This window comes from Neovison vison, chromosome 2, assembly GCF_020171115.1.
Source record: "Neovison vison isolate M4711 chromosome 2, ASM_NN_V1, whole genome shotgun sequence".
Classification (NCBI taxonomy): domain Eukaryota; kingdom Metazoa; phylum Chordata; class Mammalia; order Carnivora; family Mustelidae; genus Neogale; species Neogale vison.
The window spans coordinates 93,748,374-93,775,589 of record NC_058092.1 but is presented as its reverse complement, the minus strand read 5'-3'; the positions used below and the strand labels follow the sequence as shown (position 1 = coordinate 93,775,589).

The window sequence follows — 27,216 nt, the reverse complement described above, 5'->3', positions numbered from 1 at the left end:
CTCAGCAAGGAGCCTGCTTCTCCCTCTCCTCTGCCTGCCACTCCTCCTGCTTGTGCTCTGTCAAACCAATAAAACTTTAAAAAAAAAAAATGTATTCTGCTGCTTTAGGATGGAATGCTGTGAATACATCTGTGTGTCATTCAAAGCCCTTTTTTATTTGTTGATCTTCTGCTTAGAAGATCTGTCCATTGTAGTGAGTGGGGTGTTAAAGTCCCCTACTATTGGAGCACCTGGATGGCTCAGTCAGTTAAACATCTGCTTCCTGCTCAGCAGGGAGTCTGCTTCTCCCTCTCCCTTCCCCACCTCTCACCGTGTGCTTTCTTCTGTTCTCTCAAATAAATAAATCTTAAAAATTTTTAAGTCCCCTACTATGACTATATTATTATCAATGTGTTTCTTTAATTTTGTTATTAATTGGTTTGTATAATTGGCTGCTCCCATGTTAGGGGCATGAATATGTACAATTGCTAGATCTTCCTGTTGGACAGACCCTCTAATTATGACATAACATCTTTCCTCATCTCTTATACAGTCTTTGGTTTAAAATTTCATTTGTCTGAAATGAGGATTGCCACCCTGCTTTTTTTCTTAAAGATTTTGTTTATTTATTTGACTGACAGACCACATGTAGGCAGAGAGGCAGGCAGAGAGAGAGGAGGAAGCAGGCTCCCCACCAAGCAGAGAGCCTGATGCGGGGCTCGATCCCAGGACCCTGAGATCATGACCTGAGCCGAAGGCAGCGGCTCAATCCACTGAGGCACCCAGGCGCCCCGACCCCGCTTTCTTTTAATGTCCGTTAGCACGGTAGTGGCTTTCCACCCCCTTACTTTCAGTCTGGAAATGTCTTTGGGTCCAAAATGAATCTCTTGCAGACAGCACATCAATGGGTCTTTTTTTTTTTTAATCCAACCTCCTAGCCCCCCTTTTAAAAAAGATTTTATTTATTTGATAGAGATCACAAGTAGGCAGAGAGGCAGGCAGAGAGAGAGAGAGAGAGAGAGAGAGAGAGAGGAGGAAACAGGCTCCTCACTGAGCAGAGAGCCCGATGCAGGGCTCGATCCCAGGACCCTGGGATCATGACTTGAGCCAAAGGCAGAGGCTTTAACCCACTGAGCCACCCAGGTGCCCCAGTCTCATACCCTGTCTTTTGATTGGGGAATATTTAGCCCATTTACATTCAGAGTAACTACTGAAAGATATGAATTTAGTGCCACTGAATTACCTATAAAGTCACTATTTCTGTCTATTGTCTGTGTTCCTTTCTGGTGTTACTTTTGGGCTCGTTGCTTAAAGGATCCCCTTTAACATTTCTTGCAGGACTGGTTTAGTGATCATAAATTGTTTATTTTGGAAGCGTTATTATCTCTTCTATTTGGAATGACTTTCTAGCTGGACAGTATTCTTGGCTACGTATTTCTCATTTAGCAACCTGAATATATCATGCCAATCCTCTCTGGCCTGCCAGGTCTCTGCAGAAAGGTCTGTTGCTAGCCCTTTATTTCCACTCTTGTAGGTTATAGACCTTTTGTCCTGAGCAGCGTTCAGGATTTTCTCTTTGTCTCTGAGATTTGCAAGCTTCACTATTATATGTCGAGGCATTGACCTATTTTTACTGATTTTGAGGGGGATGGTTCTCTGTGCCTCCTGGACTTGAATGCTTCCTTCTTTCCTCAAGATTAGGAAAGTTCTCAGGTATAATTTGTCCCCACTTCTTCTGGGATCCTAATTATTCTAGTATTGTTAACTTTATGGTATCACTTATCTCTTGAATTCTCTCATGATCCAGTAGTTCTCGGTTTTTCTCAGCTTCTTCATTCCCCATCATTTTGTCGTCTGTATCACTAATTATCTTCTGCCTCATTAACCCTAGCAGTTAGAGCCTCCATTTTTAAATTGCATTTCACTGATAGTCTTTTTGATTTCAATCTTTTTAGATTCTAGTTCTTTTATTTTGTCAGAAAGGGATTGTCTAGTGTCTTCTCTGCTTTTTTCAAGACCGGCTAATATCTTTATAATTATTATTCTGAACTCTAGTTCTAACATCTTATATCCATACTGATTAGGTCCCTGGTAAGTCAGTATTGCTCTTGTTCTCTTTTGAGGTGAGTTTTTCTATCTTGTCATTCTTGCAGAAAGTGGTTGCCTTTCTATTTGTAGATTGCAGCAATTCTTTTTCTTAGATCTCTGGTTGAGTTCACAGATGTTCAGAATGATTTGATGGCTGTGTAGCTGAATTCCTGGGACTAGACAAAACTGAGTTCTCCTACTCTTCTGCAATCTTGGAAAATCCCACCATATTGTTTCTCATAGCAGCTTCACTGTTTTCTATTTCCACCTGCAGTGCACCAACATTTCCATTTTCTCCATGTCCTCACCAATGCTCGTTGTTTTCTGGTGGGGTTGTTTTTTAATGGTAGCGTCTTAATGGGTGTGAGGTGGTATTTCATTGTGGTTTTGATTTGCATTTCTCTAATTTATGATGTTGAGCATCCCTTCATATATTATTGGCCATCTGTATATTTTCTTTGGAGAAATGTCTATTTTGGTTCTTTGGGGAGGGATTGGGGAAAAGGCAGAGAGAATCTTAAGTAGGCTCTGTGCTATGCATGAGCCCCAGCATGGGGCTCAGTATCATGACACTGACCTCATGACCTGAGCTGAAATCAAGAGTCGGTCACTTAACTGACTGAGCCACCTAGGCGCCCGTGTCCATTTCTGAAACAGGTTTTTTTGTAGTTTAAGTTTTAGGGTTCTCTATATTCTGAATTAATCCTTTATCAGTTATATGATGTGCACATATTTTCTGTGAGTTGCCTTTTTACTTTTGTAAGAGTGTTACCTAACGTACAAAAGTTTTAAATTTTCATGACGTCCAGTTTATCTACTTCTTCTTTTGTTGCCTGTACCTTTGGCATCATAACTAAGAAATCACTGCCAAATCCAAAATCTTGAAACTTTCCCCTTAATGTTTTCTACAAATTTTATAGTCTTAGCTCTTGCATTTAGGTCTTTGATCCATTCTGAATCAGTTTATATATGGTGTTAGGTAAGGGTTCAGCTTCATTCTTTTGCATGTGGATAGTTTTCCCAGAATCATTTGATGATGAGAATCTTTTCCCCATTTAATAATTGTGGCATACTTGCTGAAAATCACTAGACCACATATTCAAGGATTTATTTCTGGGCTCTCTTTCCAATTGGTATATATGTTTGTCATTATGCCAGTACCAAAACTATTTGGTAACTGTGGCTTTATAGTAAAATTTGAAATCAGGAAATGTGAGCCCTCTTTGTTCTGCTTGCTCCAAATTGTTTTGAGTTATTTGGGTTCCTGTGGAATCTCAGGATGGAATTTTCTGTTTCTGTAAAAAACCTTATTTACATTTTGTTAAGAAATGCACTGAATCTGTAGATTACACTCTGGATGGTATGGGCATTTTAACAATATTAAGTTGTCTAATCCATGAACACGAGATTTTTTTTTCCATTTATGAGCTTTTCATGTCTTTCAGAAATATTTTATAGTGTTTATTGTTCATTAACCTCCCTGGTTAAGTTCATTTTTGGGTTTGATACTTACTTACTCTTTGATACTACTGTAAGAACTGTTAATTTCCTATTTAGTCTGTTCATCATTGTTAGTGTATGAAAACACGACTGATTATTTGGATATTTTATATCCTGTTATTTTGCTGAATTTGTTTCTTAATTCTGACAGGGTTTTTTGTGGGTTTTGTTGGTGAAATCATTAGGGTTTTCTACATCTGAAACTGTCATTTCTGAGTACAGATAACTTTTTCCTTTCTAGTCTGGATTTTTTTTCCCTTGCCTAACTACTCTGCTAGAAGTTCCAGTATTATGTTGAATAAAGGTGGTGAAAGTGGGTTCCTTATGTTGATCTTAGAGAACAGCTTTTGTCTTTTACCACTGAATATGATAGTGGCTGTGGCTATTTCACAAATGACTTTTTTTTAATCTATAAATTTGCGCATGTGTACGCACACAGGGTCAAGGGCACAGGGAGACTGACAAGCAGACTCTGCTGAGCGCAGAGACCCACATGGGGCTCGAGTCCACAATGCTGAGACCTGATCTGAAATCAAGAGTCAGACACTGTGGGGCACCTGGGTGGCCCAGTGGGTTAAGCCTCTGCCTTCAGCTCAGGTCATGATCTCAGGGTCCTGGGATTGAGCCCCACATTGGGCTCTCTGCTCAGCGGGGAGCTTGCTTCCCCCTCTCTCTCTGCCTACTTATGATCTCTCTGTCAAATAAATAAAAAGACATTGCAACCGACTCTGTGCCCAGGCACCCCTCATAAATGACTTTTATTATGTTGTGGTAGTTTCTTACTATTCCTAGTTTGTTGAGTGTTTTTAACATGAAAATATGTTGAATTTTGTCAGATGCTTTTTCTATATCCATTTAGATGATCAAGTGGGGGTTTTTCCCCTACTTTCATTCTTTTAATGTGTATCTATTGATTGATTCCTGTGTTGAACCATCCCTGCATTCCAGGAACAAATTCCTCCTGGGTATGGTATATAATCCATTTACTGGATTCTGCTTCCTAGTATTTTATTGATGATTTTTCATCTATATTCAAAAAGGGTATTGGCCTCATAAGTTTTCTTATAGTGTCTTGTCTGGCTTTGGTATCAGGACAATATTGGCCTCATAGAATGATTTAGGAATAGGAAGTATTCCCTTCTCTTCAGTTTTTTGGAGGAGTATGAGGACGGGTGTTAGTTTTTTAAATGTTTGGCAGAATTCACCAGTGAAGCCATCAGGTCCAGGGCTTTTCTTCGTCAGGAAGTTTTTTATTGCTGATGCAGTGTCCTTATGGATTATGGGACTATTTTCTATTCATGATTCAGTGTTGGATGATTTTGTGTTTCTAGTTATTTATCCATTTCATACAGGTTATTCAACTTGCTGGCATATAATCATTCAGAGTAGTCTCCTAAAATCATTTTTATTTCTGTGGAATATTAGTAATGTCCCCACTTTTATTTCTAATTTTAGTAATTTGAGGCTTTTCTTTTTCTTACTGTAGTTAACTGTTTACCAGTTGTATAAACGTTTACCAGTTGTTAAACTTTTCAAATAATCAGATTTAAGCTTTGATTTATCCCGTTTTTCTGTTCTCCATTTCCTTCCTTCTGTTAGTTTTAGATTTATCTATGAAGTTAGGTTGTTAATTTGAGATCTTCCTTCTTACAGCTATAAAATTTTTCAGAGTACTACCTTCATTGTATCCCAAGTTTCAGAATATTGTGTTTCCATTTTCATCAGTCTCTAGGTATTTTCTAATTTCTCTTATGATTTCCTCTTTACCTACTGGTTAATTTCCACAAGTTTGTGAATTCTCCATTTTTCCCTCTATTGTTGTTTCTAACTTCATCCTGTTGGGGTCAGAGTATCTTCTATCTGTCTTTTTTTTTTTTTTTTAAGAGAGAGAGAAAGCAGGTTCCCTGCTGAGCAGAGCGCCCGATGTGGGGCTCGATCCTAGGACCCTGGGACCATGACCAGAGCCAAAGGCAGAGGCTTTAACCCACTGAGCCACTCAGGTGCCCCTGTCTTTTTAAATTGTTGAGAGTTACTTTGTGGCCTAACATATGGTCTCTCCTGGAGAATATCCCATATGCACTTGAGAAGAATGTATGTTCTGTAAGAACTAGTTAGCCTATTGCGTTATTCAAGTTTATCCACTGCCTAGTTGTCGTACCTATTTTTGAGAGGGGTCTTGAAGCCTTCAACTGTTTTTGTAGAAATGATCATTTTTCCTTTCTGTCAATTTTTGCTTCATATATATTGATTGTCTGTTATTAGGGGCAATATATTTTTTTTTTTTAAAGATTTGTTTATTTGACAGAGATCATAAGTAGGCAGAGAGAGGAGGAAGCAGACTCCCCACTGAGCAGAGAGCCTGATGTGGGGCTTGACCCTTGGATCATGAACTGAGCCAAAGGTGGAGGCTTTAACCCAGTGAGCCACCCAGGTGCCCCTAGGGACAGTATTTCTTTATTTTTTTAAAAAAAGATTTCATTCATTCATTTGACAGAGAAAGAGATCACAAACAGGCAGAGAGAGAAAGGGAGGGAAGCAAGTTCCCTGCTGAGCAGAGAGCCCGATGTGGGGCTCAATCCTAGGACCCTGAGATCATGACCTGAGCCGAAGGCAGAGGCTTTAAACCCACTGAGCCACCCAGGCGCCCCGGGACAGTATTTCTTAAAAGCCATTGGGCTTGTTGTTACTTTTCACTTTCATATCTTTCATTTCCTTACTTCCCTCTTCGATGCACCCTAGATTCCAAAGTCCCTTACTGAACTAACTCCATGGTGTGCTTCTCTCCCAGTCTATCCTATTCTGTCAAAATACTGACCTTGATTAAATCTCTGTATCCTTAAGTAAGTGGTTATACCTCGAGAAAAAAAACACTACTGTACTGACCTGTCTTATTTCTGTGACTTATTCAAATGAGTCCTCAGAGTAGCTCAGTACTTCTATTACTTTCCCCTGCTCAATATGCTTTCAGTTTCTCAAAGAAACTATGTTTTCCAGTTTCCACTAGTGTCCCTACTTCTTACTTTGCTAAGAAAATAAACCACCAGAGAGAATTCCTACCTATACTTACCTCCAAATCTGTACACATAATACTCTGCTCTCCTTCTCACCTGCGTAAAAACTTTGATTATCCCATATTATGCCATCACCTATTTCCTCCCTCTATGATCATTTCTGTCCGCATACATGCGGTATTAACTTCCAAAGTAAGAAAACCCACTTCTATCTCCCCTTTATACTTTCCATTTTCTCAACCCCCTCAATCCTTTGTCCCCATCATGTCACTAAAAGAGTATCTTTCAAAAAGACTAATAATCTACATGTTGCCAAATCTTATAGATCAGCCCATCATCTTACTTGGCTTCTTAGCAGTGTTCTTAAAACACTTTCTTCAGTTTGCTTCTACCACTGTCTGGGCTGATTGCTGCTTTGCTGGCTTATCTTACTCTACTCAGTTAGATTTTGGAATACCCAGAGCTTAGTCTTCCTGTTTCTTTATTCTTTGGATATTGTCTTACCAAGGATTTAATACCAGCTATATGTGGATGACTCCCAAAATCTTTTCTTTCTGGGGCTCCAGATTTTTATATCCAGTGGCCTACTCAACATCTCTACTTGAGGATCTACTTATGTAACTCAGATTTACATATCTAAAGTAGAACAGTTTCTCCTCTTGACTTCTCCATTTCAGTAAACTATACCATTCACTGACTAAAAGATAGGAGCCTTCCTTGGTTCTTTCTTATACCCTCCATCCAATTTATTAACAGGTCTTCCCCATCAACCATAACTTCAAAATATATCCCTATTCTGACTGCTTATCATCACTAACAACTGCTACACTAGTCAAAGTCATCTTTTACCTGAATTACCCACATTGATTTTTCTACCTGGCTTTTCTGCTAATACCCTTTGCCATTCCACATGCTTTCAGCAGTAGCCAAAATGATTGGAATACAAGAACCTCATCATGGACTATAAGATATAGGCTGGTTATTTCTCCATCCTGATGTCCTACCACTCTCTTTTCCTTTATTCACTCCATGCCAGTCACACTGGCCACCTTGTCATTCCCTAAGCCTTCTTTATATCCAAGAAGAGATCTATTAGCTCGGCATGGAACACTTGCACTAAATCTTCACATGGCTGTTTCACCTCATTCAGCTCTCTGTTCATATGCCAATACTGAAACCTCTTTCCTAACCACCACCATCCCTGGATACCCCAACTCCTGTATCTTGCTTTAATTTTCTTTATAGCATGTTATCAGTACCTGACATAGAATATCTATGTACATGTATATACATGTACAGACTTACTGACTCTCATACTAAAATGTAGGATCCTTTAAAAGCCAAGTATGTCTCAAATGTCTAGTGCAGAGAACATAATAGGTGCTCAATAATTTTCTGTTAATTGAATGAGAGGTAGTATATGTATCATCATCTCATCTTTTTATGAATGAGAAAACACAGAATTAGGGTTGGGCAGAGGAAATGTCTCCAGTAAAAATGACTATTTTTCTTACGGTCCTGTTCAAGTTATTTGAGCTATTCTTTAACCATTTTGATAAATAATTATTAAAATAACTAAAAAATGAAAGCTATCTCAATATGTGCATTACTTCTAAAGTTCTCTAGAGAGGGCCCCAGCTAGACTCCCCATATTAATCCCTGGCTGATCCCAATGCTTTTTCTTAACATTTAGGAAAGAGGGGCTCTTTTCTAGGTCTCCTTTTACACTACTCAGTCTGTTCACCACCACAGCTCAGAGTCATCAGCAACATCTCACCTCGCCTCACCACCAAAATAATACAAGTAAAAAGCCATCACAGAGATCTGTAGTGTGTGATGGACCCCTGAATAATAAGTGTGTCCCTAATACAAAATGAGCCCTTCCCAAATTAAAATTATAATACTGACAAAGCTCCCAATAGCATCTGAGCCATACACAGACTGTCATAAATATGCATACATACTTGACATTTTACAAGGATGTCAAAGAAGTCTTCATCAGGCTCTTTGTTGTCATTAGTCATCAGGTGTCCAAGTACAGACTTATTGTTGTTTTGTATCAGTCGAAGCCCCGGCAAATTACTGAAACTGGCCCTTTGGTCATCAAGACGGCGGCTCTGTGAGCTGGCAAGAAGATCTAAAAACTCATCCGTGTTGGGGGATACCATGGAAACAGATGGTTCTATGAATCAGAAAAAAGTCCATAGCATTACAAAACTATTTAAGCACACTTTTAAACACGTATAGTTCCTTTCGGCCTTGTTCAGTCCCAACATCCACTCTGTCCCCCTGAATCACTGATAGGCTGGGGCCTGACTAGATGGGCAGGGAGGGATGAAAGAAGCCTGGAGTACTTCAGATGATCCAGATCGATGTTACTCAGATTTGACTGTATTTCCTTTTATCTAATGTCCACTCAAAATGTAACTTTACAAGGGGTGCTGGCTCAGTTAACTGCCTGCCTTTTGATCTCACGGTCATGAGTTCAAGCCCTGTCTTGGGGTCCATGCTGGATGTGGAGCCTACTTAAAAACAAAACAAAGGGGTGCCTGGGTGGCTCAGTGGGTTAAGCCGCTGCCTTCGGCTCAGGTCATGATCTCAGGGTCCTGGGATCGAGTTCCGCATCGGGCTCTCTGCTCAGCAGGGAGCCTGCTTCCCTCTCTCTCTCTGCCTGCCTCTCCATCTACTTGTGATTTCTCTCTGTCAAATAAATACATAAAATCTTTAAAAAAACAAAACAAAACATACTTTATAAGATCTAGAGCTAGATTTTGGAAGGTAATAAACTTTCTTAGATAATTTCTCACGTGAGAATGAATGAGACTGTTTTTATTCTATGCCCTGGATAGGAAGAGTTAAGTGTTGCTGGTAAGTAAGTCCTAGTCTGTGGCAAAGGAAGTCTTTTGGTAGCTGAAGTAGGAAATTTAAGTAACCCATTTTAGACCTTTCTAAGGTGCAGGCAGACCTTAGCCTCAGCCTTAGTCATAGGTACCTCCAGTCTGTCTCGGCTGTTTTTTTTTAAAGATTTTATTTATTTGACAGAGAGAGATCACAAGTAGGCAGAGAGGCAAGCAAGCAGAGAGAGAGAGAGTGAGAAAGGAGGAAGCCGGCTCCCTGAAGAGCAGAGAGGCCCACGTGGGGCTCGATCCCAGGACCCTGAGATCATGACCTGAGCTGAAGGCAGAGGCTTAACCCACTGAGCCACCCAGGCAGCCGTGTCTCGGCTTTTTAAAATCCAGATAGGATGCATTTTTGTTTTATATAGAATTATAAGATATGTAGAACTTAAATTTCTTCCCCTCACTATTTTTACTTTTAAAGTTAGATTTTTTGGGGAGCCTGGGTGGCTCGGTGGGTTAATCCTCTGCCTTCAGCTCAGGTCATGATCTCAGGGTCCCGGGATCGAGCCCCACATCGGGCTCTCTGCTCGGCAGGGGGCCTGCTTCCTCCTCTCCGCCTCCTCTCTGCCTGTGTCTCTGCCTACCTGTAATCTCTGTCTGTCAAATAAATAAATAAAATCTTTAATTAAAAAAAAAAAAAGATTTTTTTCCCAGTTCCAAAGAATCTAGGGAGACAGTATGCTATAGTTAGTAGAAAGTGCAGTGGACTAAAATACATATAAACCTAGGGGAACTGAAACAGAACTTTGTTTTGAACTGAAGAAATACCAGCATTTCCAGTACACCTGGGTTCAGGCTCATTTACTGTACTTGCTCTAATGAGAACTAAACTCTCAGAAAGAAATCACAAGAATATCACAAGGAACTTTATTAAAACTGGGGGAGAAGCAGAGATAACTCACTTTTTAGCATCACTCTAGGGGGAGTGGAAGAAGCTGCAGTTGAAGCAGGCCCACAGCTCTGTTCTTGTAAGCAGCACCTCTGATCATCCATCCGATTGCTCTGAAATCGGCTTACCAAGTCAAAGAATCCTTCATCGCCAACAGTATCTGTACTGACTTTCTGAAATATTGAGAGAAAATCTGAATATTCCAGCATTATCATTCCATATCATGAATGGAATGATAACATGATACATGTGCAAAAGGTAAAGAATGAAGATTAAAAATAAAAATTGACACTTTCATTATAAAGAATTCAAGATGGCAACCTTGGTAATAGATTTATTCCAATCCAACTAACAAAAGACATTTCTAGTTATGTATAGTTTTTTTTTTTTTTTTAAAGATTTTATTTATTTATTTGACAGAGACAGATCACAAGTAGGCAGAGAGGCAGGCAGAGAGAGAGAGGAGGAAGCAGGCTCGCTGCTGAGCAGAGAGCCCGATGCGGGACTCGATCCCAGGACCCCGAGATCATGACCTGAGCCGAAGGCAGCGGCTTAACCCACTGAGCCACCCAGGCGCCCAGTTTTTTTTTTTTTTTTTTTTTTTTAAGATTTTATTTGACAGAGGGACAAAGATCACAAGTAGGCAGGAGGCAGGCAGAGGAGGGGGGAAGCAGTCTCCCTGCCAAGCAGAGAACCTGATGTGGGGCTCGATCCCAGGACCCTGGGATCATGAGCTGAGCTGAAGGCAGAGGTTTAACCCACTGAGCCACCCAGACACCCCTAGTTATATATAGTTTTTAATCCTTATATTTCTAAGGCTAAAGAAATGTACCTCAGGGACGTTGGGTGGCTCAGTCTAAGCACTTGCCTTCAGCTCAGCTCATGATCCCGGGGTCCTGGGATCCAGTCTTGCACTGGGCTCCCTACCCAGTGAGGAGTCTGCTTCTTCCTCTGCCTGCCACTCCCCCTGCTCATGCTCTGTCTCAAATAAATAAATAAATAAATAAATAAATAACTTAAAAAAAAAATGTACCTCATACTCTGGGAAACTGCTTCAGATACTGAATGAATTTATATAATTTCATTCAGTATTCATTATAGAAATTCATTCAGTATCTGAAGCAGTTTATTTTTAAACAGGCTCAAAATTCAGTTCTAAGATTCTACAACAGAATTTGAAAGTAAACTAATTTAAGAACTGAAAACTAAGAATAGTGATTTCCAATTTCCAGTGATTTCCAAATGAAGAGTAAGAACTGTGATTTCCAAGTCCTTTATTAAAGATGTGGTCTTGAAGAAATATATAACTTCAAATAAATGAATATTTGGGGCAGAGGGAAACCAGTCATACTTTACTTGGAAAGCTTCAAAGCTTAAAATGACAGTTGTAGTGTTTAATAAAAAGTATTTTGTTTTTTCATAATGATGTAAATATCATAGTAGAGGTACATTTATATCAAGTATTATAGGCCTTAGGAGAAGGGCAGAACTAATTCTTAAGGGACAAGAGAAGTCTGTTAAAAAAATAAATAAATAAAACACTAACACAATTTTCCCAAAAGCTGTCATTGAGAAATGGAGTTGGTAATTTGAAGAATCATCTTTGTAATTTATTTTGATTCTTTTATCAGAGTATAACTTAGCTAGATTAGAGATATTTTATTTCTTAATATTCTAAGTTATATTTAATAACTTGTTTCTTGTTTCATCAGAATAGTTTTAGTAACTATTATAATTTCAGTATAAATAAACAGAAGTTGATGCTAGTGGATACTGTTTTAAATTAGTATTTTAAAATCCTTGATCATCTAAATTTCATTTGTTTAACTTCTAAGCTGAAAGAAGGACAGTTTTACTGGGAGACACTGCAGTAAATAAAACGTAGTATTTTTGCAAATAGGGACAACTACTGTCCAAAGCAATGTAACAACATGAATGGAGAAATTATAGTTTCTAGCTTTGAAGACAACAGAAAGAGGGAAATATGGAAGACTTCTTTGAAAAAAATGGCATTTTGTATTAAATGTCCAATATAAATTTCCAAATATTCAGTTTCAGTATAAGAATACTAAAATGTAGATACTCAAAATCTTATTTTATACATACTCTCTGAGAATTTGGAATTCGGTGATCAATGGAATTACTGGCATCCTGGAGAACTTTAGTGGAGGAATTAGTTTTGCATTTTTTCCCCTTCAATCTGTTGACAAAGAGCAGCTTCGCAGAAGGTTTGGCAATAAGAGGCTTTTGTTTAGCAAGAATTTCACTGTTCCAGTTCTGTACCTACAAAATTATAAATATAAAAAATGGAAAGCAGGACATGAAAAAAAAACAAAGCTATCTCTGGTTTTCTATAATATTAACCTGCCGTCACCACTCATTTTGTGTGGAGGGGCAGCTAGATCTCTTAATAAATTCCTTTTTGCCAGTGTGTCTCACTGTTTTCAACAGCTCGTACCAAATGTATACTGTGGATTTCTCATTACCAAAACATAAAATGGTGGCTTTTAAGAACTTAAGAAAACAGTTTGTCAAAATCCCATAAAAATAAAATTTGAATGGTCAGGGAAAGAGCAAGTTTTATTCTGGATGTGAGTTAGTTAATCTGTTACAACTGGAAATTTTGGATGCACATAGAATTTTTAACTGTAGAAATTAACATTAATTTATATATAAATTTAAAATTAAAAATAAAATTATTAAAATTTATATAAGCAGTAGTAATTTTTGGTTGATATTTTTTGTTTTCACCAGCTACTAATTCTCAATAGGCAAAACATCTAATGAGCAATTTATATAGGCCTAGACCTAGTTTAAATATACTTAACCTCTAAATAGCAGACTCAATATAACAAATATTTACTCTGTGGAAAGGGAAACCTACAGTATGTACAGTAGCTATGTGACATTTGCAGCTTTAACATTTCAGACTTAAGTGTTTGCAAGTAAGTCCAAAAGTCTATGTTATATAATAACTAATAATTTGATAAAACACATTTTTTTCATGGTTACATCATGAGGCACAAATTAGAGTAAGTCCTATTCCTGAGGCTATCATACCTGAGACAGGCAGCTAGTGAGCGACTAAGCCAGCTCTCTGCATTAAATGAAGCCTCCCCATACCCTGAACTACTCCCCCACAGGCCCCCATTCCTTTTCTCATACAGGTGATAAGGGGAAATTATTGCTAGAGTGGACTTCAGGGTCTACTGATTCAAGAAAAACTTAAATGGCCCCAGATGTTAGAACATAAAACCCACCTATATCCCAAGTGTTTCGAAATGTGAAAAATTTTTAAATGTTTCCTATATAGTTACTTGGACCTTTCAACAAAAACACTGAAGAACACAGATTGGAACGATGTCCTTAAAATTACGAAGGAAAATTATTTCCAGCCAATAATTCCAATGTAAGTGGAACTACAATCAAATGTGAGAGTAGCAAAAAGGCGTTTTCTGACATCCAGGGTCTCAAGACCTCCCTTCAGTTACACTCTTTCCCAAGAAGCATCTCTAAGACAGACATCTTTTATCTTTATATATGTTTCTTTACTTTGTTGAGACTAATGAAATAACTCAGTGCAACTTTATGATGAGGAAAAGAAAACAGAACTAATTCCAAACATATTTTAAAGATAAAACTTGTCATTATTTGGCTCTTGGAAAACTACAGGGTTGAATCTGGTTAGTTGGTTTTTTTTTTTTTTTTAAGATTTTATTTATTTATTTGACAGACAGAGATCACAAGTAGGCAGAGAAGCAGACAGAGAGAGGAGGAAGCAGGCTCCCCGCTGAGCAGAGAGCCCGATGCGGGGCTCGATCCCAGGACCCTGGGATCATGACCCGAGCCGAAGGCATAGGCTTTAACAGTTGGTTTTTTTTAATATAATTTTTTTATTATGTTATGTTAGCCATCATACAGTACATCATTAGTTTTTGATGCAATGTTCCATGATTCATTGTGCATAATACCCAGTGCTTCATGCAATATGTGCCCTCCATAATACCCATCACCGGGCTCACCCATCCCCTCATCCCCTCCCCTCTTAAACCCTTAGTTTGATTTCTGGAGTCCATAGTCTCTCATGGTTCGTCTCCCCCTCTGACTACCCCCCACTTCATTTTTCCCTTCCTTCTCCTAATGTCTTCCATGCTATTCCCTATGTTCCACAAATAAGTGAAATCATTTGATAATTGTCTTTCTCTGTTTAACTTACTTCACTCGGCATAATATCCTCCAATTCTATCCATGTTGATTCAAATGTTGGGTATTCACCCTTTCTGATGGCTGAGTAATAGTCCCTTGTATATACGGACTATAGCTCCTTCATCCATTCATCTCAGCTCCTTCCACAGTTTGGCTATTGTGGACATTGCTGCTATGAACATTGGGGTGCATGTGGCCCTTCTTTTCACTACATCTGTATTATGGGGGTAAATAGTAGTGCAATTTCTGGGTCATAGGGTAGCTCTATTTTTAACTTTTTGAGGAACATCCACACTGTTGTCCAAAATGGCTGCACCAACTTATGTTCCCACCAACAGTGTAAGAGGGTTCCCTTTCTCTACAACCTCTCCAACATTTGTTGTTTCTTGTCTTGTCAGTTTTTGCCATTCTAATTGGTGTAAGGTGGTATCTCAGTGTGGTTTTGATTTGAATTTCCCTGATGGCTAATGATGTTGAATATTTTTTCATGTGCCTGTTATCTATTTGTATATATTCTTTGGAGAAGTGTCTGTTCATGTCTTCTGCCCATTTTTTTTTTTTTTTTTGACAGAGAGAGATCACAAGCAGGCAGAGAGGCAGGCAAAGAGAGACAGAAGGAAGCAGGCTCCTGGCTGAGCAGAGAGCCCGATGCGGGGCTCGATCCCAGGACCCTGGGATCATGACCTGAGCCGAAGGCAGCGGCTTAACCCACTGAGCCACCCAGGCGCCCCTCTTCTGCCCATTTTTTGACTTGTTTTCTAGATAGCCACTAATGAGACTGAGCAGTGAACAAAAATTTTGCAAAAAAACAAGAGTCCAGGGCCTAATGGGTTCCGTGGGAGAATTCTACTAAACATTGAAAGAAGAAATAATACCTATTCTCCTGAAGCTGTTGCAAAAAATAGAAATAGAAGGAAAACTTCTAAACTCATTCTATGAGGCTAGCATTACCTTGATCCCAAAACCAGGTAAAGACCTCATCAAAAAGGAGAATTACAGACCAGTATCTCTGATGAATATGGATGCCAAAATTCTCAACAAGATCCTAGCTAATAGGATCCAAAAGTACATTAAAAGGATTATCTATCACAATCAGGGATTTATCCCTGGGATGCAAAAGGGTGGTTCAATATTCGCAAATCAATTGATATGATAAAACAAGTAAGAGAAGAGACAAGAACCACACAGTCCTCTCAATTGATGCAGGAAAAGCATTTGACAAAATACAGCATCCTTTCCTTATTAAAACTCTTCAGAGTGTAGGGATAGGGGGAACATTGCTCAATTTCATAAAAACCATCTATGAAAAGCCCACAGCAAATATCATTCTCAATGGGGAAAAGCTGAGAGCCTTTCCCTTAAGATCAGGAACATGACAAGGACGACCACTCTCGCCACTATTGTTCAACATAGTACTAGAAATACTAGAAGTCATAGCAACACCAATCAGAGAAAAAGAAAAGATACTCAGATTGGCAAAGAAGTCAAACTCCCTCTCTTCGCAGGTGACATGATACTTTATGTGGAAACCCAAAAGACTACTTGTATTACTACAAGTCATACAGCAATTCAGTAACCTGGCAGGTTACAAAATCAATGCATAGAAATCAGTTGGTTTCCTACACACTAACAATGTAACAGTAGAAAGAGAAATTAGGGAGTGGATTCCATTTATAATAGCACCAAAAACCTTAAGATACCTTGGAACAAACCTAACCAAAGAGGGAAAGGATCTATACTACAGAACACTTATGAAGGAAATTGAAGAAGACATGGAAAGATGTTAAAAACATTCCATGCTCATGGATTGGAAGAATAAACATTGTTAAAATGTCTATGCTGCCCAGAGCGATCTATACTTTCAAAGTCATCCTGATAAAAATACCAATGGCCTTTTTCAAAGTGCTGGAACAAATAATCCTGAAATTTGTATGGAACCAGAAAAGACCCCGAATCGTCAAGGAAATGTTAAAAAAGAAAAAGCTGGGGGTATCACATCGCCTTATTTCAAGCTATACTGCAAAGCCGTGATCTCCAAGACAGCATGGTACTGGCACAAAAACAGACACATAGGTCAATGGAACAGAATAGAGAACCCAGAATCCAAGAAATGGACCCTCAACTCTGTGGTCAACTAATCTTTGACAAAGCAGGAAAAAATATCCAATGGAAAAAAGATAGTCTCTTCAATAAATGGTGCTGGGAAAATTGGACAGCTCTATACAGAAGAATGAAACTCGACCATTCTCTTACACCATACATAAAGATAAACTCTAAGTGGATGAAAGACCTCAATGTGAGATAGGAGTCCATCAAAATCCTAAAGGAAGACATAGGCAGTAACCTTTTAAGCAACTTCTTTCAAAACATGTCTCCAAAGTCAAGGAAAACAAAAGGAAAAATGAACTTTTGGGACTTCATCAAGATAAAAACTTCTGCATAGTAAAGGAAACAGTCAACAAAACAAAGAGGCAACCCATGGAATGGGAGAAAATATTCACAAATGACACTACAGATAAAGGGCATGTATGCATGATCTATAAAGAACTTCTCAAACTCAACACCCAAAAAAATGAATCTGGTTAGCTTCTTAAAGGAATCTATGGTTAGTACACAGCTAGGCACAAGGTAACAAATTAACTTCGCTACTTATTAGTATGTTCCTCAAGAATAAGAAAAAGAGGCTTAAATTGACTTAAAGGTTTTTTTTTTTTTTTTTTTTTTTTAAATAATTTGCAGATTGGACAGCTTTGAGAACTGACAAGGTAAGAGGTAGATATTTGGGGGAAATCATGACGTCTTTCAGTTTTTGAACAACTCTGACTGGAATAAAAAAGATACTGGATATAAGTTCAAATCAATTAGATGTTAGTCTTTTGAAAACTATTCTCACAAAAATGTCAATATTAAAAAACCACATGCTTGTTATAATAGGGCAGAAAAATATTTAACATGGAAATGATATATTAAATATGCATTATAAAATATCTTTAAATATGACAGTATTCATACGAAAACGCAAGATGAATAAAAACCAAAATAACAATAACTGGGAGGTGGGATTACTGATAATTTTAATTTCCTTGTTGAAATTTTCTAAAGTTATTATAATGAACTAATTTTATAAGAAGCATTTTATATAATATACCATAAAAGAACCACCACCTACTTTAACAATGTAAAATTAAGTTAAATGAAGGTGTAAGAAAGTAGCCTAAATTTTTTTTTTTCAAAAACCTTTTTCCGGGGTGGGGGGATGGATGATATAGGTGATGGGGATTAAAGAGTACACTTAGAGGGGCACCTGGGTGGCTCAGTGGGTTAAAGACTCTGCCTTTGGCTCTGGTCATGATCCCAGGGTCGTGGGATTGAGCCCCGCATCTGGCTCAATGCTCAGCGGGGAGGCCTGTTTCCCCTCCTCCTCTCTCTGCCTGCCTTTCTGCCTACTTGTGATCTCTGTCAAATAAATAAATAAAATCTTTAAAAAAAAAAAAAAGAGTACACTTAGAGTGATGAGCATTCAGTAATGTATATATAAGTACTGAATCACTATATTGTACACCTGAAACTCATAACACTATGTTAACTCTCCTGGAATTAAAACAAAAAACTTAATAAAAAATAATAAAGACAAAAATAAGCTCTAATTATAAAGTCCCTTCTCTCTTAAAAAAAAAAAAAAAAAAGCCTAGACAAGATCTTGAATAAAAAGTTATCTGTCAGTTAAGAAAATGCTTTTAAGAAATGCAGCCAGATGGGGTGCCTGGGTGGCTCAGTGGGTTGAAGCCTCTGCTTTTGGCTCAGGTCATGATCCCAGGGTCCTGGGATCGAGCCCCACATTGGGCTCTCTGCTCAGCAGGGAGCCTGCTTCCTCCTCTCTCTCTGCCTCTCTGCCTACTTGTGATCTCTGTCTGTCAAGTAAATAAATAAAAAATCTTAAAAAAAAAAAAAAAAGAAATGCAGCCAGAAAAACTAGATTGATCATAAATATTAACCTTGCCAATAATTTTGCCATTACTTAGTTGGGGGAGAAAAAAAAAAAAGCTTCCTAACCTTTTTAAAATTTTTTTTCTGATTTTCTTTTAATTAAAATATACATGTACATGTTAAAGTATTCAAACAGTTCAAACTGTATATAAAGTAAATATCTCTCCTAACTCAGACACCCAGTATTTTTCCCAGAAGCAACTATTCTTAGCAATTTTCTTACATATGTTTCTGGAAAGGTTTTATGCATCTACAAAGGATATATATGCATAATGCTCTTCTTGAACAGGTGGCATCATACTACACACATTCTTCTTGGACTTGTACTTTTTTCCTCATTCTTTTTAAAGGAAAATTTTAAAGTGATACCTATACAAGACAAGGTTTATTTAAACTATTCACTTAAGTTATAAGTTATTTAAATATTTGATTTTAACAGTTCAAGAAATTTAAAACATAAAAGCTGCTAACCTTTTCTGGTGTTAACTTCATAAGTTCCATGTTTTCCATACTGTGTCGGCGTCCAAACTTGGGGCGTGCACCTTTGAAAAAAAAATTAATTCAAATAAACCTGGGAGCCCTTAAGAGTACAGCATCACTAGGTTATTCAATTTTAAAGTCTGTTACACAAGCCCATATGTGTAAGGAAACTTGTAAAAACATGTATTCTTTTAAGAATAATAATTTTCCATACCAAATACATAAAAATAGAATATCCACTCCCTCCAAAATGCTTTGATGTACGGAAGCTACATTTTGGTTGGAAACTAACTTTGGTTCTAACATTACCCATTAATTTAGAAAAGGCATTTTATAATAACTGGTTATATACTATCCACAGACTCTTAAAAGAAAAAATGAGAAGGACAAATCCTGTATGATCTCACTTATAGTGGAATCTTAAAAAAAAAAAAACAAAACAAAACCTAAACTAGGAAAAAGAGATCTGCTTATCAGAAGTAGAGGGGATTAGGGGAGGGGAACGTGGTCAAAAGGTATAAACTTTGGTTATAAAGTAAATATGTACTAGAGAATATAATATACAACATGATGACTATAGTCAACATTGCTCTATGATACTTAGGGAAGTTGCTAAGAGGGTTTATCGTAAGAGTGTTCATCACGAGAAAATCAAGCCATCTTGCTTGTACACCTTAAAATTAGTCATGTATATAATTTTTCAATAAAACTTAAAAAAATTTCAAATTAAATAAAGGAGGAAAAAAAGCTATACGGCAGTTTAAGTAAGTAAAAACCTGAAGAAAAGGCTTTAGAGGTTGCTTTATCTGGGTGGCTCAGATAGTTAAGCGTCTACCTTTGGCTTGGGTCACGATCCCTGTGTCCTGGGATAAAGTCTCACATCGGGCTCCCTGAGCAGGGAGGCTGCTTCTCCCTCTGCCTCTCTCTGTTTTTTATGCATAAATAAATATTTTTTTAAAAAGGCTTTAGGCCTTCAGTTTTGAGCTAAGAATCAAAATAACATCCTTAGTACTATATCTTGTTCCTTTTTTTTTTTTTAAAGTAGGCTCCATGCCCAATGTAGAACTTGAACTCATGATCCCGAGATTAGGAGTGGCATGTTCTGGGGTGCCTGAACATATAAATAAAATAAAATATAAAATATCATATAAATAAGTACTACTACAGAAATTCTTGGAAATACATCTTAGTGGCATGAGCAAGAATTTCTTCCAGTTTGGGTATCAGCAGTATGTAACCGGGAGTATGCATATGCTTACTACATTCACAACTTTCCCAGAATGTTGCCAGATTGTTCTTGAGAGTAGATATATTTCTGTCACTGTCAGCACTGAGTAAGAGTTTCTATTACCCACATGTCAATACTGGTATTCTCAGACCTTTTAATTTTTAGCCACCTCATAAGTTTCCAGTATTAACCTCACTGTCATTTTCCCTGATTAAATGAGTTAAATATCTTTTCATATATTCATGGGCTATTTGTATTTCTTCTGTTCATCATTTTGATGATTGTTTAGTTGGGTTATCTGTCTTATTTTTAATTTATATGCATTTTTTAAAATATTTTATTTATTTTTTTGACAGGCAGAGATCACAAGTAGGCAGAGAGGCAGGCAGAGAGAGGGGGGGAAGCAGGCTCCCTGCTGAGCAGAGACCGGAATGCGGGGCTCAATCCCAGAACCCTGAGATCATGACCTGAGCCAAAGGCAGAGGCTTTAACCTACTGAGCCACCCAAGCGCCCCATTTATATGCATTCTTGTACACAGAGGATACAAACCTTTTTTAATCACATGTGTGGCAATGTCCTCTCAGTTTGTGTTTTAGCTCTTTATGATTTCTTTGAATTCTTAATTATAATGTCAAGCTTAATGTCAAGTTTAATGGTTTTTTTGTTTGTTTTGAGAAGGCCTTCGTCTGTCTTATCATGAAGGCACACCCCTTTATTTTCAGAGGTCTTAACAGCATACGGATTGAACTGTAGGACTCTAAAGCCAGACCAGGAACTCACTTGTGGTATGACCTTGGGCAATTACCACTCTGTGACTCTGTTCTTCTGTAAAGAACAGTACCTACCTCACAGCATTGTGTGATGGTAACTGCATCATCACCTATAAAAGGGTCAGTACATTGCCTGGTAAATAGTAAGTGTTCAGCAAGTGTTAGCCATCATAATCATTATTGCTTTAAATCTATCTTTCATATTTAAATCTGTAGTGCATCAAGATACTTATGTGATTGTGCAAGGAATAGTAGTCTCTATATTCCCTTCCACTAGTCTGTCTGTGTCTATGCCAATAGAACACTGTCAATAATTACTGTAGCCTTATAATCTTTATAAAGAAAGCACTTAGTTCTTGTTTTTCATGAGGAATGTTTCAGCTTTGAGTTCTTGGGCCATATTTCTTTCATATATTCATGAACAATTTCATCAAATTACATAAAAGAACTGTCATTTGCTTGGCAGTGCACTGAATTTTTATCAGTTTGGAGAGAATGGACATCCTTTATTTAGTTTTCTGATGTGAGCAATTACTGAGCGAAGTGTGCTAAAATTTCCCCTTATGATTCTGGATTTTCCCATTTCTCCTTTTAGTTTGATCAATTTGGCTTCATGTACATGCTGAAGCTTTGTTATTATTATTAGGCTTACTAGGCAACACACAAGTTTAAGGCTTGTATCTTCCAGGTGAGCTGAACTGTTAACCATTGTGAATTGACCTCCATTTCTAACAAGATCTTATGCCTTAAAGTACAAATATTAATACAGCTATATCAGCTTTCTTTTGTTTTACCATCATATATCTTTTTTTGTGCTTTTACTTTCAGGCTTACTATATCCTTACATTTTAGATATTCCTCTTTCCATTTAGTTGGCTTTTATTCTTTTTCCAGTCTGATACACCTGTCCTTTAAATGAAACATTTATATTTAATAGAGTTACTAATATATTTGGATATCTAGGCTATTTCCTTCTTTACTGTGCTCATTGGTGAATTACATTAGTTGATTTTCTAATGTTCAATCCATTTGACTTACTGTTTACTTAAATTCACTGCTGGATTTGGTTTGCGAATATTTTGTTTAGAATTTCTGCACCTAGCCAAACTATGGAAAGAACCTAGATGTCCATCAACAGATGAATGGATAAAGAAGATGTGGTATATATATACACAATGGAATACTATGCAGCCATCAAAAGAAATGAAATCTTGCCATTTGCGACGACGTGGATGGAACTAGAGGGTATCATGCTTAGCGAAATAAGTCAATCAGAGAAAGACAACTGTCATATGATCTCCCTGATATGAGGAAGTGGAGATGCAACATGTGGAGTTAAGGGGGTAGGAGAAGAATAAATGAAACAAGATAGGATTGGGAGGGAGACAAACCATAAGTGACTCTTAATCTCATAAAACAAACTGAGGGTTGCTGGGGGGAGGGGGGTTGGGAGAAGGAGGGTGGGGTTATGGACATTGGGGAGGGTATGTGCTATGGCGAGTGCTGTGAAGTGTGTAAACCTGGCGATTCACAGACCTGTACCCCTGGGGGATAAAAATATATGTTTATAAAAAATTTTTAAAAATTAAAAATTAAAAAAAAAAAAGAATTTCTGCACCTATATAAGGAAAGACTGACTCGTAATTTACCTTTCTTATATTATTCTAGTGTGGATATCCAGATTACAGTGTTCTCAGAAAAATGAAGTATTCCTAGTTTTTCAGTTACCTATAAAATTTTGTGGAAGGTTGGAATCAATTTTCTTGAATAGGTAGGTCTCATTTGTAAAATCATCTCGGCTGAGTATTTTCTCAGTGGGAAGATTTTAAATTACTGATCAAATTTCTTTATGCTTTTAGGCATTAGGGATGCCATTCACTTGCATCCTACCATTAGATTGTTTTCTAGATTCAATTTTAGTAATTTGTTTTTCTAAAAATTACCCATTTCTCCTAGGTTTTCAAATATTTTGTCACAAATTATTCAGGATCATCTGTTATCTTTTTATTCTCTACTGCACCTCTATTATTTCCTCTTCCTTCACTTAAAAAATAAAATCTTGCTGTAAATTTGTCTTTTAAAAAAATATTTTAAAAAAATTTATTTATTTGACAGATCACAAGTAGGCAGAGAGGCAGGCAGAGAAAGAGGAAGGGAAGCATGCTCCCCCGTTGAGCAGAGAGCCCGACGTGGGGCTCGATTCCAGGACCCTGGAACTATGACCTGAGCTGAAGGCAAGCTGAAGCCAGAGGCTTTAACCCACTGAGCCACCCAAGCACCCCTAGTCTTTCTAAAGAACCAAATTTGTAGTTTTCAAAACCTCTCTATTGAATCTTTGTTTTAATTTCATTACCTTCTGTTACTATTTTTTGCCTTCTACTTTCTTTTGAGTTTATTTTTTGTTTTTACATTTGTTAAAAAAGATTTTATTTGTTTGTCAGAGGAAGAGAGAGGGAGAGAGAGCACAAGCGGGGGGAGAAGCCGGCTCCTCACTGAGCAAGGAGCCCAAAGTGAGACTAGTCACATGTGGCTCTTTTTTTTTTTTTTTTTGGGCAGATTGAGAGAGAGGGAGAGAGTGCACACTCAAGCACATGCGCACTCAAGTAGGCAGAGTGGCAGGCAGAGGAAGAGGAAGAAGCAGGCTCTCTGCTGAGCAAGGAGCCTGACATGGGGCTTAGTCCCAGGACCGTAGAATCATGACCTGAGCTGAAGGCAGCCAATTAACTGACTGAGCCACCCAGAGGCCCTTAACTTTTTAATTAATTATAATTAATAATATTAAGAATTCATTTCCACTTTTGCACTAGCCACACTGCAAGTTCTCAAGAGCCACATATGGCTAGAGGCTATTTTACTAGACAGATTAGATCTACAATATTTCCATCTTCACAGAAAGTTCTATTAGAAGCACTCATCTAGGGGCGCCTGGGTGGCTCAGTGGGTTAATCCTCTGCCTTCGGCTCGGGTCGTGGTCGTGGTCTCAGGGTCCTGGGATCGAGCCACGCATCCGGCTCTCTGCTCGGCAGGGGGCCTGCTTCCTCCTCTCTGCCTGTGTCTCTGCCTACTTGTGATCCCTGTCTGTCAAGTAAATAAATAAAATCTTTAAAAAAAAAAAAAAAAAAAAAAGAAGCACTCATCTAGGGGTACCTGGGTAGCTCAGTCAGTTAAGTGTCTGCTTTCAGCTCAGGTCATGATCACAGGGTTCCTGGATTGGGCCCTGCATCGGGCTCCCTGATCAGCAAGTAGTCTGCTTCTCTGTCTCTCCCCCTGGCTCATGCTTGCTCCCTCTGTCAAATCAATCAATCAATTAATCAATCAGTCAATAAAATCTTGGGATGCCTGCGTGGCTCAGTTGGATAAGCGTCTGCCTTTGGCTCGGGTCATGATCCCAAGGTCTTGAGACTGAGTTCCACATCAAGCTGCTTGCTCAGTGCAGAGCCTGCTTCTGCCTGCCGCTCCCCCTGCTCTTGCCCTCTTCTGACAAATAAATAAAATCTTTAGGGGTGCCCGGGTGGCTCAGTGGGTTAAAGCCTCTGTCTTTGGCTCAGGTAATGATCCCAGGGTCCTGGGATCAAGACCCGCATCGGGCTCTTTGCTCAGCAGGAAGCCTGCTTCCTCCTCTCTCTCTCTCTGCCTACTCCTGATCTTTGTCTGTCAAATAAATAAATAAAATCTTTAAAAAAAAATCAAGTATGTTTTAAAAAAATCTTTAAAAAATAAAATCTTAAAAAAAAGAAAGAAAAAGAAGTAGATCTAGAGTATACAGTAAGAGGAAAAAGGATAAAATCAGAAAGGAAGGAAGGACAAGATAGACAGATAATAGGGAGGGAGAGACGGAAGGGGAAAGGAAGAAAAGGTCCACGAACTGATCTCTGCGGGCACCTGGGTGGCTCTGTTGTTGGGCATCTGCCTTCAGCTCAGGTCATGATCCCAGGGTCCTGGGATCAAGCCCCCACATTGGGCTTCCTGCTCTGCGGGGAGCCTGCTTCTTCCTCCCTCACTCCCCCTGCTTGTGTTCCCTCTCTCGCTATGTCTCTATCAAATAAATAAATAAAATCATTAAAAAAAAAAAAAAAAGAACTGATCTCTGGGCACTACAAATTTCAATGATGTAAAGATGATGAGGAGATAGTAATGATAACTGAGAGTGGCCAGTGAGGTGAGAGCAAACCAGAAAAGGAGGATAATCCAGGAATACCAAAGAAAGTATTTTGAGAAGGGAATGATCAGCAGTAGGAAATATCGTTGAGAAATCAAGTAACCTGACATCTGAAAACTGATCAATGATTTGGTAAAATGGAGATCTCTGGTAACCTTGAAAAGATTTCAGTGTCACGATGGAGCCAAAGCCCGAGTAGAGTGACTTGAGCAGGGAATGGGAGGTGAAGAAGTAAAGAAATGAACATTAATAATATTTTCAAGGTTTTTTTTATAAGTGGGAACAAAAAAATGGGTCTATAGTTAGAGGGGTCCATGAGGACAAGTAATAGTTTGTTAAAATATCAGAAATATTACAACATACCCTACTTGAAAATTAAGCAGAGAAATTTTACAGCCCATTACTCAGTTGCAAAGCACACAGTCCCATAAATTACCCATACTTCAGAATCTTTCACTAAATGTTCTTTCAAAGTCTGACTAGCTGCTAATCTCTCCTCCTTCTTCCTTTCTTTATATGGGCTTAGACAAGGAAACAGATCAAAGTTCAATTTTTCACTGACTTTCAAGTTCAAAACATTAATCTGTATTGGTACCTTTTATCAGACTTAGAATTTTTAAAGCTTCGGCCAGATCTGTAAAATGGATCTCACACAAGCATGTACAGAGTATTAAATTATTGTCCCTTTTTAGTTCTTTAATCAGAGGTAGAATTTGGGGGGCACCTGGTTGGCTCAGTCAGTAGAGTGTATGACTCTTGATCTCAGGGTCATGAGTTCAAGCCTCATACGGCACATAAGGCTTACTTAAAAAAAAAAAGTACAATTTTTTTCATGTAGAAATAGAGACAGTCAAGCATGTCTTTCCCTGTAGCAATGTCAAACCAAATCTTTCTGTAGGTGCTGACCTAAAGAAAATTTCCCAGGTTTTCTGAATTAAAAAAAAAAAAAAAAAAGTAATAATACTAAGAGATCACCTTAGAAATTAAATGGGAGGGGGGCCTGCATTGCTCAGTCAGATAAGTGTCTGTCTCTAGATTCCAGCTCAGGCCATCATCTCAGGGTCGTGAAATGGGGACCTGCATCAGGCTCCACACTGACTGTAGTCTGCTTGCCCCTCTCCCTCCCCCTGTTTGCTATTACCCCCCACCCTCTCAAATAAATAAATAAATAAATAAATAAATAAAATCTTTTTGAAAAGGGGGGGTAGAAAATAACTAAATAAAAATCATATATGTAGAAACATTTGAATCAAAAATAACCAAACAATATGTTTTAATTTTGTCATCTTCACATATACAAACTTTTGAATGAGCTTATAGAGAATTTAAATGTATTTTTACAAAAGAAAATCATCATAACTTCACCATTCCTAAGTTCATGATAATAGCTGAAAATACGGTATTCTATATTGATAAACCAATAGGACAGGGTAAAGCAAAAAGGTATTTTAAAAAGTTAAGCTTCCTATGTTATATATTCTCTCTGGACATGGTAAACATGTGGTATGTAATGTAAATGTAATTGAGGATAAAGAAATTGGGTTTGAAGACCTATTACTTACCATGCAAACTGTTATCAATTTCAATATTTTCAGACATTATTGAATTATTTGTGCTGTAGCTCAGACCAAGAACCATTTGAAGATCTGAGAGATTTAGTCGTGCTGTTAGTTCACCACTTCTATCCCCAACCTACAACCACAAGCATTTATATTTTAGAGTAGTATTAAAAGACAAAAAATGGTGAAGATTAGCTGAAAATGTTGTGAACCCAAAACTGAAGAAAATATAGAGAAATGAAAATTGTTATATCAGAATTGAGACTGAACTAAATGGTTTTTTTCAATAATTGTTTTAAAGAACATGGAAATTTCTATAAGTATGGCAATAGAAGAGCTAATTATAGTGTATCAATTCATTCTCTAAATATTAGTTGCTTTTAACTTCTACAATCGTATTTAATAATAATGTAAGTTATTCTGTGACAGACTGACTTGGCATCACATGATTAAAATTTC

General features: G+C 37.9%; 1 protein-coding gene and 1 long non-coding RNA gene across 4 annotated transcripts in view; one reads left to right on the top strand and one right to left on the bottom strand.

Moving 5' to 3' along the window:
* Positions 1-27,216, bottom strand: part of GPSM2 (G protein signaling modulator 2) — a 60,434-nt gene that overhangs the window by 5,565 nt on the left and 27,653 nt on the right. For all 3 annotated transcript variants that reach the window (XM_044238812.1, XM_044238813.1, XM_044238814.1), the window contains 5 exons: positions 26,761-26,890; positions 19,032-19,102; positions 12,474-12,650; positions 10,381-10,540; positions 8,543-8,760 (listed from right to left, as the gene is read on the bottom strand). In XM_044238812.1, the coding sequence (XP_044094747.1) occupies positions 8,543-8,760; positions 10,381-10,540; positions 12,474-12,650; positions 19,032-19,102; positions 26,761-26,890 (756 nt within the window). The remainder of the gene's footprint in view (positions 1-8,542; positions 8,761-10,380; positions 10,541-12,473; positions 12,651-19,031; positions 19,103-26,760; positions 26,891-27,216) is intronic.
* Positions 17,081-22,165, top strand: LOC122900278. The gene is made up of 3 exons (XR_006383208.1): positions 17,081-17,201; positions 17,313-17,338; positions 22,127-22,165. It is a non-coding gene; the product is annotated as an uncharacterized LOC122900278 (long non-coding RNA).